General features: G+C 40.4%; 1 protein-coding gene across 1 annotated transcript in view; it reads left to right on the top strand.

Moving 5' to 3' along the window:
* LOC123023826 (mastermind-like protein 3) overlaps positions 1-16,357 on the top strand; it is a 25,638-nt gene extending 9,281 nt beyond the window's left edge. Inside the window, exons 3-4 of the mRNA XM_044430870.1 lie at positions 5,246-5,351; positions 12,767-16,357. Of these exons, the coding sequence (XP_044286805.1) occupies positions 5,246-5,351; positions 12,767-13,752 (1,092 nt within the window). The 3' untranslated portion in view covers positions 13,753-16,357. The remainder of the gene's footprint in view (positions 1-5,245; positions 5,352-12,766) is intronic.
* Positions 16,358-17,610: the final 1,253 nt, after the last annotated feature.

The raw sequence follows: 17,610 nt of genomic DNA, 5'->3' as shown, positions 1-17,610 counted from the left end.
AGAAAGAAAGAAAGAAAGAAAGAAAGAAAGAAAGAAAGAAAGAAAGAGGATGGTAACAGTGTACTGAGGAACTAAACAGGCTGTTTTGAAGAGGAATCCTGTGAGGAACAGCCTGAAATATTCAAAAGTGAAGTGAAAACTGCTCAGAAAGTCCTTGCAATATATAGGGTACCCACAGAACTAATCTAAACTAGGTTGCAGATATCAAATCAGTTCAAATTGTAACAAAAATATGTCAACAAATATGGAAAACAAAACAGTGGCCTACAGACTGAAAATGTTCAATTTACATTCCAGTTCCCAAAAATGCTAAGAAATGCAACAACTATAGGATCATTGCACTAATTTCCCATTTCCCATAGGCACAGTGATGCTCAAGGCATTACAGCAAAGAATGTTACGTTATGTGGAGCAAGAAATGTCTGGCATTCAAGCTTGTTTCCCAAAAGGGTCACTTGAGATCATATCACAAGTCTACATTGGCTACTAGAGTGCAACAAAGAATTTCAGAAGATCAATCTGTGCTTTATTAACCACAGCAAACCATTTGACTGTGTGGATCACAAAAGCTATGTGTGGTTCTGAAAGAAATGGGTGTACCTCAGGACTGATGGGTAACCTATATTGTGAACAAGAAACTACTGTTAGGACAAAATAAGAAGAAAAAGAATGTGTAGGTAAAGGCATCAGACAAGGGTATATTTGATCTCCCTATTAAATCTGTACACAGAATGTATCATAAGGAAAGCTGGGTTAGGATAAGAGAAAAAAGGAAGGAAAATTGGCAGAAGCTCTATTAATAATTTAATTCATGCAGATGATACCACATTAGTGGCAGAAAGCTTCAACAATTGCAAGTGAAAGAAGAAAGTGTGAAAGCAGGACTGCAGCTGAACATAAAGAAAAAAATGACTTCAGAAGAACTATACAACTTTTAATGTTAACAATGAAGAAACTGAATTGTGAAAAAAATGCATATCTTGGCTCAATCATCAATCTGAAGGGAGACTGCAGCCAAGAAATTCAAAGAAGACTTAGACTTAGAAGGGCAGCAATGAAAGAATGAGAAAAGTTCATCAAGTGTAGGGATGCTTCACTGTTGATCAAAGCCAAAACTATCCAGAGTACTATATTCTTGATTACCATGTATGGGTATGAACGATGGACAGTGAAAAAAGCTGACAAGAAGAAAATAGATGCATATGAAACATAGTGCTGGAGAACTTTGAGAATACCTTAGACCAGTGATGGCAAACCTTTTAAAGACTGACTGCCCAAACTGCAAGCCAACACCCACTTATTTATCGCAAAGTGCCAACACGGCAATAAAACCTAAAAATTGAGGTTTTAGTTTAGAAAAAACACCTCACAGCAAGTGTGTGTGTGTGTGTGTGTGTGTGGCAGAGCACCGACTGGCCATGCGAAAACTTGAATGAGTCGCGGCTCGTGACGTCATCGCCTGGCGCTGCTACGCCTTTCCAAACATGCACATAGCCTCTATGTATGATGTAAATCCATGCTTGCCCGCTGGGGTGATGCTGAGGCGACTTGGCTTGCATGCCAACAGAGATGGGTTTTCATGCCCACTGTGGTACATGTGCCATAGGTTCACCACAACAAGCCAAACCCAACCCTGGTGCACTCCCCTAACCCTAATATAGGGGTAAATTCTCATTAAAAAGTGGGCAATTTGGAAAAAGCCTTCCTTGAGTAGCTTTTTCAGCACAGCTCCGCATTTCTGCCCATTCTAAACACATTCCGACCATCAAAATCATGCCAGGACACCTCATTTTTCAAACCCTAACCCATTGAACCGTTTGGAGACCAAGTGCCCAAACTGCAACCCAGAACCCACTTATTTATCGCAAAGCGCCAACACTGCAATAAAACCTGAAAACTGAGGTTTTAGTTTAGAAAAAACACCTCACAGCCAGTCTAAGCAAATTTTATATATATATATATATGTATGTATGTATGTATGTATATGTATATATATAAAAAATGTCCTTGGCAGTGCACTGACCAGCCATGCGAAAGTTCGGATGAGTCACAGCTACCGAGTTGCAGCTTGTGACATCATCGTCTCCTTTCCGAGTATGAGCATGACCCCTATGTACGCTGTTATCTGATCCTTGGCTGCTGGGGCGATGCCGGGGCAACCTGGCTCACGTGCCAACAGAGAGGGCTCTGCATGCCCCTGTGGAATGCCTGCCATAGGTTCACCACCACTGCCTTAGACTGACAGAAAGATAAACAAGTGGGTCATAGATCAAATCAAGCCAAAACAATCCCTGAAAGCAAAAATGATGACACTCAAGCTGTCATACTTGGGGCACTTATGCAGAAGGGAAGACTCACTGGAGAAGACATCCACACTAGGGAAAGCTGAAGACAGAATAAGAACAGAAAGACTGACTATGATATGGACTGACTCCATAAATGTCTCTGAGTTTACAAGAATTGACAAGAGCTCTCAAGGATAGGACATTCTGGAAGGTGCTCATTCATAGGATTGCCATAAGTTGGAAACAACTTGATAGTATGCAACAAACAACAAAGTATGAGAGCCTTCTCAGTCCTTCTAATAGTATGGAGATCAGTTAGAGTGACAGGGCCTGTTGTGTGGCATGTCATAATAACAAGGGGAACCCCCAGAAAAGGTTGACAATGCAAGTGAATTGCTTCAGTACTGAGGTGATCTTTAGTCCTTTTGGGAACATTAGTCCTGAGGCAGATGTTACCTGCTGACATTGAAAGGAGGAAAAGAGCTTCACATGATCAACATTTTGATGGCAGTGCACTCCAAAACTCTTGATGACCCTTCTCAGTGGTTTCATGTAGATGTTAAATAGCAACAGACCCCTGAGAAACTCCATGCTAGAAAATCCATAGGGTTGAACAACATTCCCTTTTGGAGATGCCCTTCCGAGTAGGAGAAGAACCTCCACAATGTAGTGCCCCCAGGAGGATACCATGTTTGATGGTATTGAAAACTACTGAGAAGTCCAGGAGTATCAACAGGGTCATACTCTTGAAACAACTCTATCTTCCTATGTTTCATCCTTTACTTCATTGTTGGAACAATACTGGCAGCTTTCACAGAGAAACTAGGAAACCGTAGCAGCTAGACTCTCTTGAAATTTATTTATTTAGTTAGTTAGTAAACTTCTATGCTGCCCCATTCGCCGCCCTAAACTTAAGACAAAGCCATGTTTGTGGTGCAAGTAAACTATGGTATGGAGCTATAACATTAACTGGGTCACAGATGCTCAGCCCAGCCTACCTCAGAGGGTTGTTAATGTGAGGATAAAGCTGAAAGGAGAGGACAATTATGTAAACCTCCCTGGAAGGAAAAAAAAGCAGGTTATAAATCTACTGAATAAATAAATAAATAAATAAAGTTTAGGCTACCTGGTAAGGTGAAATATCTTCCAGACAGGAGCCAACAAGTATTCTGACATGGAAAAGATTCTCACCTCAAATTTGGCATTAAGAGCAAAAGAAAATGGGGTAGGAAGTAGAGACCCACTATATGAAAATATTTCATTTGTTTTTGTGGACAATATATTTATTTGCATTTCCGGAGAACTGACCAAAATCCTTTGTGGATAGTGTGGGAAATTTCCAGAATTGCAAAGCAAAGTTTAATCCACTGGCCTGATTGACATATAACAGAAACCACCATGGGTTCCTTGTAGCTACTGTTTTGAATATTGGGGATATAGTGCACCCAGTAAGGATGAATTATTGGGATAGTTGAAAAGCCATCTGCAACTCTAGAACAGACCATCTGTCAACCACCCCAACATCTCATCCTTGTTGGATTCACACATATCCAGAAGCTATGGTGATGGGGTCTTGGACTGGCATCCTGGCACTCATGGGCACAACAACCCATCATAACTAATAAGCTTCAATGGGATGCAGTGGCCTGCCATGACTGGGTGAATTAGGTCATTAATTGTGTAGCACTGGATATTATTTTTTGCAGAAGGAAGACTGTAATCATTAATAAGCCAATATAAGAAGCTGAATACAGTTATGGCCTCTAGAGTGTCAGGACCTTTCCTTGCCATTGCTGAGGTATGCCACAGTTGCAGGAACTTGCACAAATAATCTTCCCAAGGGCTGGAGGATTAGCCATAATTATCTTTGCTTGTATGTTTTGCAAACAAACACACATGGAGTTGAATCAAGATTAAGGTCCATGCAGCTGGCTGAGAAGCAGACCATCCTGCTCCCTCTTTCTCCTAGCAGTAACTCCAAGCCCCTGGAAATGGTAGAAATGGTTGAGGACCCTGCTAAATGGGATAGGGAAGAGGTGGCAAAAAAGGGAATCTACCAAAATAGTAGGAACCATTAATGAGCAGAGCCCTCCCATCCAGGGAAAATTGTGTATCAAATCCCTGGTTATCTATGTTCCCATATGCAGAGGTTATACAGTATGAAAGTACATGACTTGCAAATAAAATGTATAAATAAATCAATAGGGTTAGCCATTGGCAGTTCTTTCAATCTGTAACACCGTTCTGCTGTATATCTAATAGTTCTCAGAAACCATTAGATTCAATAGTCTTGAATCTAAAAGTGATGTTCCTTTCAAGACAAGAAAGAGGGGTTTGTTATGATATGAATCAGAGTGGTTACTTCTTCCAACAGGGCTCTAGTCAGTTAGTGTTGTAAAAACCATACAGACAAAACTGCATCAGTACCACAATTCATCCTCTGGTGCTTATTCTTGCTTGTTTTCCTCATGCCCCTCACATGGCTGTCCCATTCCTGCATTGATAAAAGGCTGCAGGCAGCATCCACAGAGAAACAGCAACTAGGCTGCTCTTGCAATATCGGAACCAGTCTTTGGTTAACTTACATCCAAACTCACATGCTTTCACAAGATTAGCTACAGACTCTTCCTCAATGCCTTTGCTCCTTTCCTGAATCTTAATCTTAGAAAAGTGCTAAAGGTTCTTGCAGTCAAGAGAGAGCTGCTGTGGAGAGACAGAGGATGCCTGGAGTGAGAAGAACTCCATGTGCCAAGAGTCCTTAATCTTCACAGGGCTACTTACAGCTCATTTTGCCTGCCACTTCCACACAGCACTTGTCATTCAAGAACACCTTGCTAGGGAAGGAGCATCAGTGCTTGCCTTGCTGTTTGCAGTCACAGCAATCAGTCAGGCGCGCGCGCACACACACACACACACCAATGTCATCTTCCCAACTTCTTTCCTTTTTCTTCTCTTTCCAGCATTTGCAGCAGCAGCAGCAGCAGCAGCAATCACATCTGCCTCGACAGCACCTCCAGCAACAGCAGAGGAATCCCTATCCTGTGCAACAGGTCAATCAGTTCCAAGGTGAGAACTATGTGCTTTTTAAGCACAGCAGCTGCCTGCCTAGTTGTGTCTGTTTCAGAAGTTTTTGTGCTGGCTTTATGAACCATCTAGCAGCTTTATATAAAGAGCTTTCACCTTTCTATTATGGAAGGTCATCTTCAGGAGTAACGTGCAAGTGCAACCAACTCAAGAGGAAAGTCTGTGTGGGCCAAAATGTTAAAAAAAGAAAAGGAGCTAGTGTGACATAGTGGTTATAGAGTGTTGGACTAGAAATCAAGAGAGCTGGATTCTCGTCTCTGCTCAGCCATGAAGCTCACTGGGGGAGTCACTCACTCTCACTCTAACCTACCTCATAGCATTATTGTTTTGAGGATAAAATGGAGGAAAACATTGTAAACCACCTTAGGTTCCTTGCAAGAGGAAGAAAAGTGGGGCATTTAATGCAATAATAGAAGTGATCTTAAAAGGACCACTTAAACTGGTCTATTCTTTTCAGTGTGGATTACATGTAAGATCTTGCTGTTGGTTTGTACCTTGTCCCAGTACTGGAATACGGTGTCCAGTCCTGGGCATCAAGATTTAAGAAAGATGCAGGTAAATTATAAAGGATCCAGTGGAGGGCAACAAAAATGTTTGAGGATTTGGAAACAATGCCAAGAGACTGAGAGAACTGGGCATGTTCAGCCTTGAGAGGAGAAGACTGAGGGGGGACATGATATTCCTCTGTAAGTACCTCAAAGGCTGTCAAGATCTCTTCTCACTGATGCCAGAGTGTGGGACACAGAATAATCAAGTCAAGTTGTGACAACCCAGATTCAGGCTGGACATCGGGAAAGCTTTCTCACGGTCAGAGCAATACAACAGTAGAATCAGCTGCCTAGAGAGGTGGTGGGCTCTCCCACACTAGAGACATTCAAAAAGAAACTGGACAGCCATCTGAGTGGATGGTGTAATATGGAGTCATGCAACAGCAGGGAATTAGACTCAATGGCCCCTTCCAACTCTACTATTCTACGATTCTATGATTGTCTTAGCCTTTCAAAAAACAGTTTACTGTAAAAGGAACATGCATTAAAATAAGAATATTTAAGTTTTATTTTATAATCTTACAGATAGCTGGCATTTCTATAGTTTTAAGCTTTTAAATTTAACTTTCTGCTCACAAGATATCAGAACATGTATATTGCCTGGAATAAAAAGTCATACTATTTATGAGTTTTCCATTTTTTCTTTGCTGATTTATTTATTAGGGTGGTGCAGCTTTTTCCTGATAGTTAATGACTCAAGAGAAAAACATAAATATATGGCATACAAAAGGAAAAGAATCTGATGCATCAATTTCCTACTGCTTTCAATGCTCAATCAATGCCATGAAAATGGCTGATTCTTAATTTTTATCAATTATTATTATACTATTGTATAAAATATTGTATATTTTAGAGTGTTTTCTTATTTTTTTAACTTTGGCAAAAGCGGTAAAGAAAATGATTAAAAACCTCTACTTTCTTTTGTATTACACAGTCAAGACTATATTGAACTAGAAGTAAAACAAACTCTTGGCGTAATCAAAATTCCTGTAATTATTTTAAATAAAAGGTGATAAATACAAAAGCATACTGGTTTTCCAAAAATCAGCAATCTCACCCACCCACTCCTCCTCCTACATCCTTCCTCATCAGGAAGAAACCAAGTTCAGGTATCTGACAGGGTACCAAATTTAACAAGTATAGGATTTTCTAGCTTCTCATCATTGGTCCAAGGTAGAGTAAAATGTGTTTACAGTATTGATTTGTTAATACGCTATCCCTGTTTTAAATGTCCAGGAAAAATAACATTTTTCTTTTTTCTATAGACAGATCGGTAACTCTATAGAAAATCCATTCACTTATGCCTCCTAAGCTATAAAAAATGATTAGCCTCTCTGCATCCAACACTTCTATTTTCTTGGCTTGAGTTTTGAAAGATAATGGAAATATTTAAAGAGTTTCTCAGATGGTTAATCATCAGGTCATTGCTTGCTTTTTCCATTCTAAATGACTGAATAGATTTCTAACTAATGCTTGGGTAAGTATTAGCCTGCCTGATTCATTTCCATAGTGTTCAGTGCCAGGCTGGCTGCTAACTGAATCAGGCATCATATATACAGATAATATTATATTAGCAGTACAAACATCTGAAACAGCAGCTGTCCAGATGTTAGGATCAGACTACAGTCCTACAGACACACACGAACACATTTACACAAACACTTGATGGGAATAAGTCCCATTGAATGCAATGGAATGCATTTGCAGGTAAAAATATGCACATTTGGCTATGATTTAGCCTGTTATATCAACATGAAATAGGATGTAGCTACACATTTGCCAAAGGCTACTGCTGAGCTGAAGGTGATCTAACCTGCTGCTGATTTACAGTGTCTATAATCAGCTCGGGGAGATCAGGTGCCAAAAGAAGTTGTTAGCTCAGACCAAGCTTGTCCGCTTTGAAAACAGTCAAATATTCCTGATAAAACTCTTGAAAGGGTACATAATGAGATAGCAGGGATAAATTCCACACATGCTGAATTTGTCTGTGCATTGTTTGCATTGTTCTCTCCTTACCTGTTGCAGCCACTGTTTTCTGATAAGTTCTTCTGATTTCTTTCCATGCACTTATATAAGAAGAGAGCATGGAAACTGGCTAGATCAGCATTCCCATCCTGGTCCCTCAGATGATTAAAATGACAGTTCCTAGAATTCCTGACATTTTGTCACGATGGCTCACACCCTTGAGGGTTTAAGTCCAAAGCAGCAGCATTAGACCTTTAGTACTCCTCCTCTGTGGTCCAAAGGATCATAGCTCAGTGGTGGAGTTCCCTGTTTGCAGGCAAAAGATGGTTCAGTCTCTGACATTTGATGAAATAGGTAGGGCTGAGAAAGATTCTTGCCTGAATCAGTGCTGAGGAGGCACTGCCAATCAGTACAGACAATATCATGCTAGATATGTTGACATTGTCCAACATTGAGACTGTCCACTGTTTATATTCAGAGTTCACTCAGAATGACTGTACCAGGGAGATGCAAAAAAGCAGACAGGATTGACCTCTTGTCTTTCACAAATGAAAAATGTTGCCTGTCGCAGGGTGAAGGGCATGTGAACAAAGACTTAGTTGCTCTGTGTTAAGCACATTGATTTTTTTTTCTCCCTTTCTGTTCTAGTGACTTATTTATTTTATCCATTTTATACCACCCATTAACTGAGGATCTTTGGGCCCAAGCTAGAGGGATGTCAGTTGAACTTGTTCTTCTTCAGTTAACTACTGATTGCCTTTTTCAATATGAGCTTTGCACAAAGACAGCGTATAAGATAGAAGGCAAGCCTTGTTGTTCCAACAGCAAAGTAAAAAAGTAAGAGATGACAACAATGTTTAGGAACCAGTCATTTTTGGCATGGAACAGCCTATATATACACATAAGGCATGCCTAAACTTCAGGATCTGTTCTGAAAGTAAATGATAAAACTAATAACCTAATGATAAAACACCAGCTCCTTACCCAAGTCATTCCACTGGGCCAGACTGAAGATTGCCACTTTTTCAATAGTGTCACTATTTTGTTAGATCAGCATCCAAAAATAAATGCATCATCATCAGCAGCAGCAGCAGCTTTTCTATACCATTTTTAGCGAAAGCTGTCAATACTAACAGTGCAATCCTATGCAAGTATATTGAGAAGCATCTATTGTCTTCAATGGAAATTATTCTCTAGTAACTGTGTACTAGAATTCAGTACACTTTGCCTGTCAGGAAGTGTGCACTGGATGTCAGTTTAAGCTGCAAGTCATAAAACTCCCTAATTCGAGCACAGCTTAGAGACACTACCTGAAATGACACCAAGCCAAGTTAGAGTCAGACAGCTGGGTCACACAATCAAATAAAATATGGTGGTTCTTCGTGGTCACTCTGTATCACACATATGAACTCTGTGTCTGTGTGTATCCTTGATTGGGAAGCTTCTATAGCTGAGGAATTTTGAGAATTTATATAACTATATATTGTTAGCAGGTGCCCAGCCATTCCCTCAACCACCACTGTGGTTTCCTCATAGAGAACTACACTTTTACTCTTCGGGAAACAGTACCATAGCTTTGAGGTTGTCATGACGTTTTTTCTATTTCTATTTTCTTTTTTAATTTCACTGTATATTTTTGGCAATCATTGTTTCTTCCCTTACCTTGAAAAATGAATGGACTTGAAGGCACCTTCTAGGAGGGGTGTGCATTGTAGCAGCAAACATCTCTCACATGATGATCACTCAGTCTACTTTACCTGATTGAAGAGCGTATTGATTCATGCCCACATTGCTATACTTTCACCAAACAAGGGCTAGGAGAAACAGGTCTGACAAACCAAGGGCTTTGCTCTGTATGGTCTTTATACCAACAGTTTGTATGCAGCTGCTGGGAATATGATCTTTCACACTACTGACTTCTCTTGGACTGAGATGGGCTCTCAGATTAGGCATTGCCACTCCATCACTCTTATTACTGGGACCACTACAGTGGCTCCCAGAGCCATCCTTTTCACTTGGCCCATACTAAGTATCCATGACCAGGACCTTCCAAAAAACCTCATAATGCTATCAGGTTCTATCACTCATTGCCCTGACATGAACATTTTCAAACAGTCAGCACTGCCCCTACCATGGCAGGATGCCAGTAAATTCTCAGCCACTCTCTTCCCTGGTAGTGAGGTCTTCTCTGAAGGTGAACACCTTCCTATGCTGGTTCAAATAGTGCAATGGTCCTAGAAATCACCAACCTCTATGACTGCAACATCAAAAAGAACAGAGCATATGTAAAGAATACAAGAAAAGAACCACTTTTCTTTTAACCTGTCCAACACCAAATCCCATGATCAGGGGTCATGTTGACAATCTTACCATTTTTACAGATAGCCAGCCCTGTGCTTTGCTTCCAAAATTCTAAAATATGCTTATTTTCACATCACTATTGAGAAGTCCTTTTCTTCACTTTATGGTGGGTTGTGAAGCATATCAGTTCTGTGTCCTTCCATTTAGCTTAGTGATGGCTTTAACAGTCTTCACCAAATTCACTGCAGTTTTCTACACCTTCCTCCACATCCAGAGCATACAGGTTTACTGACACCAGATGACTGACTGTTGATAACATAGTCCAGAATGAAGTTGTTTGATTCACTCATGTTCACAATAAGACTTTTGGAAGCCCTTGGCTTTTGTATCAACCTGAAGAGTAATGTTCAGCTTCTCCCAGACCATTTAATTTATTAAGCCACTCTGGACTCCGTGTCAGGTTGGTATATCTGACACAAGATCACCTCCTGACCTTAGCATACAGAATGCAGTTAAGTACTCAGACTTCGGCTTGTATCATTCAACACCTTCACTAGGCCGGGACCTGTCTACATTTGAACTCTCAATTCTGGTGTTTTTGGATGATATTCACAGCCATCCACCAGGGCCTCCTATGTAAGGAAATGGGAAGTCCTCATACTTTCCTTCATACTACCAAAAGAATTTGATCCTTCTGTGTGTTCTTTCCTCCCTGTTCCACGTTTTCTGTTATTGCTGTTTCAAAGTGTTGAAGGCTTTCTTCTATCAGGGTTTATAAAGCTGCTATATCTGCCTATCATGTTTCAGCAGACAGTATTTCTTTTTTCCTTCCTTCCCCACTCCTCTTTTTGTTTAATCGGACAGTTAAACAGTTTCTTCTGTGATGCTTTTAACATTGCTCTTCCAGTAAAATCAGTCATTCCCCCCTTGGAACCTGTTGAAGGCCCTCCCTGGGAAACTTTTTGAATCCAGGGCTCATGGAAGGGAGCTTTCTTAGTCATCATTACTTTGCTCATTCTGCTTTATGAGTAGACTCTCCATATCTTATTTTCCACAAAGAAACAAGGCTGTTCTTCACATGGATTTTTTTTCCTTACCTAAAATAGTGTCTGACTTCCAGCTGAATCAAGGTATTGTTCTACCTGCTTTCCTATCTTCACCTATTATACTATTGGAACAACCATGTCTGCCACTGATGTTAGACATGCATCTGTTTTTTTATAAAGCAAGATTAGAGAAATTGTGAAAGTCATTTCTTCTTTTTATGTTATGGAGGACAGAACAAAGGAATCTCTCAGTAGCTGCTGGCTTAGGATCATCCAGATTTTGTGCCTGTCATATGAGCTTGTTCATATGACAGACCTCAAACATGGTACTCCAGTACAACTCCACATGTGCAGTTACTTCATCAGTGGCATTTGCTGAAGGTGTCTCACTGACTGAGCAGCTACTTGGTTAAAACTATGTACTTTCAGTCAACACTAATGGTTACATATTTGGACTCGTTTGGTTGAGCAGTGCTCTTTTCTGTTCTGCACTGGTGACAATGACCGCCTCCAGTAAGTCAGCTTGTTAATTGCCAATATGTACAATGCATGAAGAAGGCAGACCCCTTACCTGTAACTCTGGTTCTTCAAGTGGTTATCTGTGCATTTACAAAACCCACCCACTGTCCTTGCCTCAATGTCACAGATGTTTACTGTTCCTAGTACCAAAAATGGTACTGACACATTTTCCTTCCCACAATAGGTGGTCTCAGCAAAGTGAGGGAACAGGTGGGAACCCACTAACAATATGGTAGGGGAAGAATTCCTACCAAAATTCCTCAGTTACAGAAGTTTCCTAAATCAAGGCTCTGTGCCTATATGAATGCACAGATGATTGCTTGAAAAACCACAGTTACAGGTAAACAACCTGACATTTTAGCTAATTTGTTTTCCAACATGTTGTTAGCCTTTTTATGTGAAGTACATCACTCACACAGAGAGACAGAGACAGCCAGACAGAGGTCAACTCAATATATCTCCACCACATCAATTGAATAAGAATGCCTCAGTATTTCTGAACCACTATGTCATATGTATATTATGCTTTTGAAATATTTTTGCCAGTATTCAGCTGGTTGGGATGGTTTAGGTTAAGCTTAATTTACTTTGCAGGATCAACTGAACTTCCCTGCTGTTCTGCAGGAGAACATACCAAAATTGTTATTGATGGATACTGTTTACATGATAAAGTATTTCCCTTTATCCTTTGGGGCCACATTTTGGTTCCTATAGGTTATTAATCTAGTGTTTTATTGACAACATTCTCTACAGAGAATGTGTCCTCTTTTTAGTGCATTACTGGATCCCAATGGCTTCTTAACATCATAAAGAATGTAGCATGCATGTCAGAGCTAAGAACACAGTCAAAACAATATAATAAGCCCATGTAACGAATTTGAAGCTGTATACACAAATGTCTGGATTAATTGTTGGACAGGTACTATCAAACAAATTAAATTCCTTTAAGTCTTCCAAATTTCTGCAAATTCTGGTATTATGCTGAAGTTCTTTTGTATTTCTCCTTCTCCTGCATTAGGTTCTCCACAGGATATAGCAGCGGTAAGAAACCAGGCAGCTCTTCAGAATATGAGGACTTCCCGAATGATGTCCCAGAACACCAGCATGATAAGTATGGGGACAGCTCAGAACACGGCAGCAATGTCTGCTACAGGGGGCCAATCTGAGATGGGGATGGCTCCCTATAGCAGCTCAGCAAGCAGCCAGCCAGGAATGTACAATATGAACACAGGAATGAGCCAAATGTTGCAGCATCCAAACCAAAGTAGCATGAGTCTGACACACAACCCAAGCCAGGGAGCAAGACAGTCCAGCTCAACTCAAGGTGTTGGCATGGTCAGCGGCTTTGTCCCAAACATGTTGGTTAACTCTGCCATATCGCAACAACACCAGCAGATGAAAGGAGCTGTGGGACAGGTTCTGCCCAGATCACAAGCTCCCAGACTTCAAAACATGATGGGGCCTGTCCCACAAGGAGCACAGAACTGGCAGGCACGAGGGTTACAAGGTATCCCTGGAAGGACTAGCAGTGAAATTGGACCTTTCAATAATGGTGCTGCTTACCCAATGCAATCTGGTCAGCCAAGGCTACCTAAGCAACATTTTCCACAAAGCATTAGTCAATCCGTCATGGATGCAAGTGGAACAGTACGGACCCTCAACCCAGCAATAGGAAGGCAAATGTTGCAACCACTCCCTGGACAGCAAGCAACCAACAACCAAGGTCGACCAATGGTTATGCCTACAATAAATCAGGCAGTTCCCACCCTGACTGGTTTTAACCAATCTACTGCACAACAGATACCAGGGGGCAACTTTCCTCAGAGCAACCAAGGCCAGATGTATGAGAGGAATCCCACACAGGACATTTCTTATAGCTATAATAATGAAGGAGGTTCCTTTCCAAATATCACAGAGGGCACAGACCTTGTAGACTCCATCATCAAAGGTGGGCCAGGTGATGAATGGATGCAAGAACTTGATGCATTGTTTGGCAATCCATAGCACACAGTGGGGTGTATAGTTCAAAACCTTTGTGAGGTCAGAAAAAGGAAAGCAGGATGTTGTTCATCCTTGTTTCTTTGTTTTATTTTTAAAGCTGTGCAAAGCAAGCTGATCCATGTTTGTGGAGGGCTTAGCTGGAATTTAAAGCATTGACAAGAAACCCTTGCCAATGTCCCCACAGTGCTCTCAAACCATAGAACCATAGCAAAACTGCTGCAAGTGGGGATGAGAAGTGGGGTGAGGGGCTTGCAAAATCACTCCTCTCTGCTCATGAATTACAGAAAGGGCTAAACAGTCTCTATGTGGAAAAGCACTGGATGATTCGTAACAGCACACTTTTCCATGCAGTTCTACTGGCACTGCTGTAGCATTCAAGGCAAGACGAAACAGCTTGTTAATGGAGTGGAGCTGCTAGTTGACTGTTGAAGCCCTACACTCATAGGTCAGAATAGGTGCTAAACTCTGGTTGATACAAAGTTTCTTCATATACATATGGCTAATTTGTTAGGAAATAATGCTGAAGCTGCTTTATTATGGTGATGACTGGAAATGCCCACAGCTGAATGGGTTCCTTCAGTGTGCTATCAAATCTCCTTTAGAAGCAGAGAAAGTGCCTACCCTAGGTAGTTCGCCATTCCTCTGTTATCCATTTTTTCAATAACCAAGTGATTCTCAAGTTACTTTGTCCTTAAGGATGACACAGATACAGAACTCTAGTACAGGCTAAGGCTGTGTGGTATTTGTAATGCTCACTGAGGTCCACCTACCACCAAAGACAGGGATGTGAAAAGATACAGGCATTAAATGAGGAGATGTATGCCATAAGAATGTTAAAGTACTGGTGTGCACTTGTTCTTTTCCTGGAAAGGAAAGATACATGGGTGTAACTTGGGATGGGTTGGGTTGTGGAGGCTGGTGACTTGATGGTCAAAGATGTCCAACTCAAACAGATGCCCCAGGAAATCAAGTAGGAAGTCATCTAATGATCACCCAGAGAGGGGCCAGTCACATACATAAATTGCTTGGGAACTAAAGTCATTTCATCTCTTGACAAGTTGGATATAAGTTTATGCATAAAATATTCTGTACATGATAATGCTAAGCTCTTTAAGATGAACTAGCCTGTGAGAAACAATGCAAGAAAAGAGAAATTTCCCATGGAAGTAACTTCTGCTACTAATTGTACAAATGTCATTTTCAAATAGAACTATGTAGCTAAGAACTGAATTAAATTTGCTTAGACCCATACGGGTTAAGAATGGAGTAACTGATGACTATGGGAACTGAATATAGATCAATCACCTAAGTGTTGAATGCAGATTTATTGTTTAATGAAACCACTTCTGTGGCATTCTTGACCTGATTAGATGTTACTTGCAGGCAGAGGATCAAACACCTCTGGAACCTTTTCTCCCTAAGCAATCTGACTTCTAGAGGGAACATTTTGAAGTAGAGAAGCAGCAGGGGCAAGATGTATTTTGCCCTTTCCACAGCTACCTGTTCACTAACTTAATCTTCATGCTACTCCTATTCAGCACTTCCCAATAGAGGGTTTCAAATGCAAGAGCAAATACACATTTGGGACTCCATGGAAGGAAAACAGTTTGGTGGAGGCAATTTTTAAAAAGAGAAGAAGCAGGCTTTATCACCCCCTCTACTCACTTACAAGTAACTCAAAACCACATTCTCCAAAAACACTTTTTTCTGGAAAATGGGTGGGACAAGCAGAGTCCAGTTCCACCTTTCAAACCTTTTATCAGGACTGGAGCACAACGGTTTAACTAGCGTGGTTTTTAAATTCCCACATACAGCTCAACACACATCCCATTGAAATTGGTGGGAGAAATTTTATTGCCTTTTCTGTAGCGAAGCGGAGAACCGCTTCATAAAACTTCCTGCTTTCACTGAACTTTCACTGCAATGGGGAAAGAATAGAGTGCTTGACATGTGTTGAAGTAGTTCTTTGCTAACGAAGTATATGCCAGTCAAGCCGCTTAGCACCAGTGGAGTGCTGTGTCCCAACAATCCAAAGAAGGTATTAGTCCACAAACAAGGTATCATTACAGCATGTTTTAGAGGGCAAAGATGACAAAGAAATAGGCTTTACGTATGTTGCAGAAGTCAGCTGAAGATGGGAGACACAGGCACACAGAAGTAAAGGACAGGAAACAGGCATTTGTTTTCATCACGTCTTTCACAGTAAGTATAACTCTTTCCTGGAAAGGGTTACAATAAACAATCAAGTGATCATATGTCTGCTTACTCAGAAATAAGCATTATTGTATTCAGTGGGGCTTTCTTCCAGAAAAGTGTGCATAGGATTGCAACATTAAAGTGTTAGGGCTCTGAACCGCACAGAATATAATGTATTCATCACTATCAAAAAAACACAGACATTAGTGTTTGGTTTGGCAATGAAGCCTCAAAATCCCTTATATTTGTAAAGCTTCCTCCAAATATTTTAAACTGGGACCAAGTAATTACAAATAGATAAATCAAAATGTACTATGGGGAAGGGTTTTTTTTACACTATGGTGCTGATGTATATGAAATGTTTAACAAAAGAATTATTTGTAAATATGTTTTTACAATCCTGCAGATATAACTGGGTCTAATCTGTAATATAAATATATATATATATATAATAAAATTATATAAATATATATATATATATGTTTGTTTAAAATAGAGTATTTTTATTTCATTCTTTAACTCATCCTCACTGCAGTGGTATTGCACTTCAGATGTCTAATTACTAATTTGTACTGTATCCTTGCCAGCAACTTGCTCCATTTTATTCAGATTTTTCTAGTTTATTGTTTTTTACTTTGTACATTGAACATTGCTTATTTTCTTTTGAGAACTGTACAGAGCTCTGGAAAAAAATGTAGAAAAGAAGTAATAACATCCCAATTTTAAAGAAAATGAAAATAAAAGATTGTTATCTGAGTTAGTTTATGTCTGCTTTTCTTTAGGTTTCTCTCTTATCATACATTACCTTCCAAATGGTATCAACTGCTGATAAGGCTGACTCCGTCATTCTTTGGACAGAACCAGGATTAAATTTCTCATATGCCCCTGTATAGGTAATTGACCTATTAGAATGGTTCCTCCCCCCCCCCCCCCCCAAAAAAAAAGACTTATGGATCCAATACATTTCTAGTCAGCCCTAGGGGGTTCAGTTGTGCCAATGATCTCATCAAGTCTCTTGTCACAAAATAAAATTGGGAAGTGACTAAGGCCTTAGATGCAATTGCTCCTAAGAGTCCTCTCTGTCTGGCTTCCATAAAAGCTCCCTGGTATACAGAGGAACTCTGATGTATGAAGCAGGAAGGATAACAGCTGGAATGCCAATGGCAGAAATCTAGACTCATCTCTGACAAAACACTTTACAGAAAGCATCTCTGCTCCTATAGGGTAGTGTTATGAGCAGCAAACAAGGGTTTCTTCTCTGCTCACATCCTGTCTGCAAATTCATGTCAGCAGAGCTGTTTAGGATGGTAAGGCACTGGTCTCAAGCCCCAATGCCCACTAACTTATCCTTGGCATCACCAATTGCTGATTGTGATACTTTTAACAACCATTTTGATGATTAAATTTCTCAGATAAGAGCTGAGCTTGATGCAACGGTGGAGATGGAAATCAACACCAAGGTGACCAGCAACTCCCTGAATAGGGTTATCTTGAATCAATTTCAGTTTGTAAGTCCTGATGTTGACAGATTGTTTGGATTGGTGAAAAAAACCACTTGCCCTTTCAATCCATGTCTGGACTACCAGCTATCCATGCCTGGTAGTCCAGGAAGTGGAGGCATTGTGTGAACTATTATGTGCTATCATCAACACCTCCTTCAGAGAA

Source organism: Varanus komodoensis, unplaced genomic scaffold (genome assembly GCF_004798865.1).
Source record: "Varanus komodoensis strain SLA01 unplaced genomic scaffold, ASM479886v1 scaffold21, whole genome shotgun sequence".
NCBI classification, from domain to species: domain Eukaryota; kingdom Metazoa; phylum Chordata; class Lepidosauria; order Squamata; family Varanidae; genus Varanus; species Varanus komodoensis.
The sequence above is the reverse complement of the archived record's forward strand: the minus strand, read 5'-3'. Positions and strand labels throughout refer to the sequence as shown.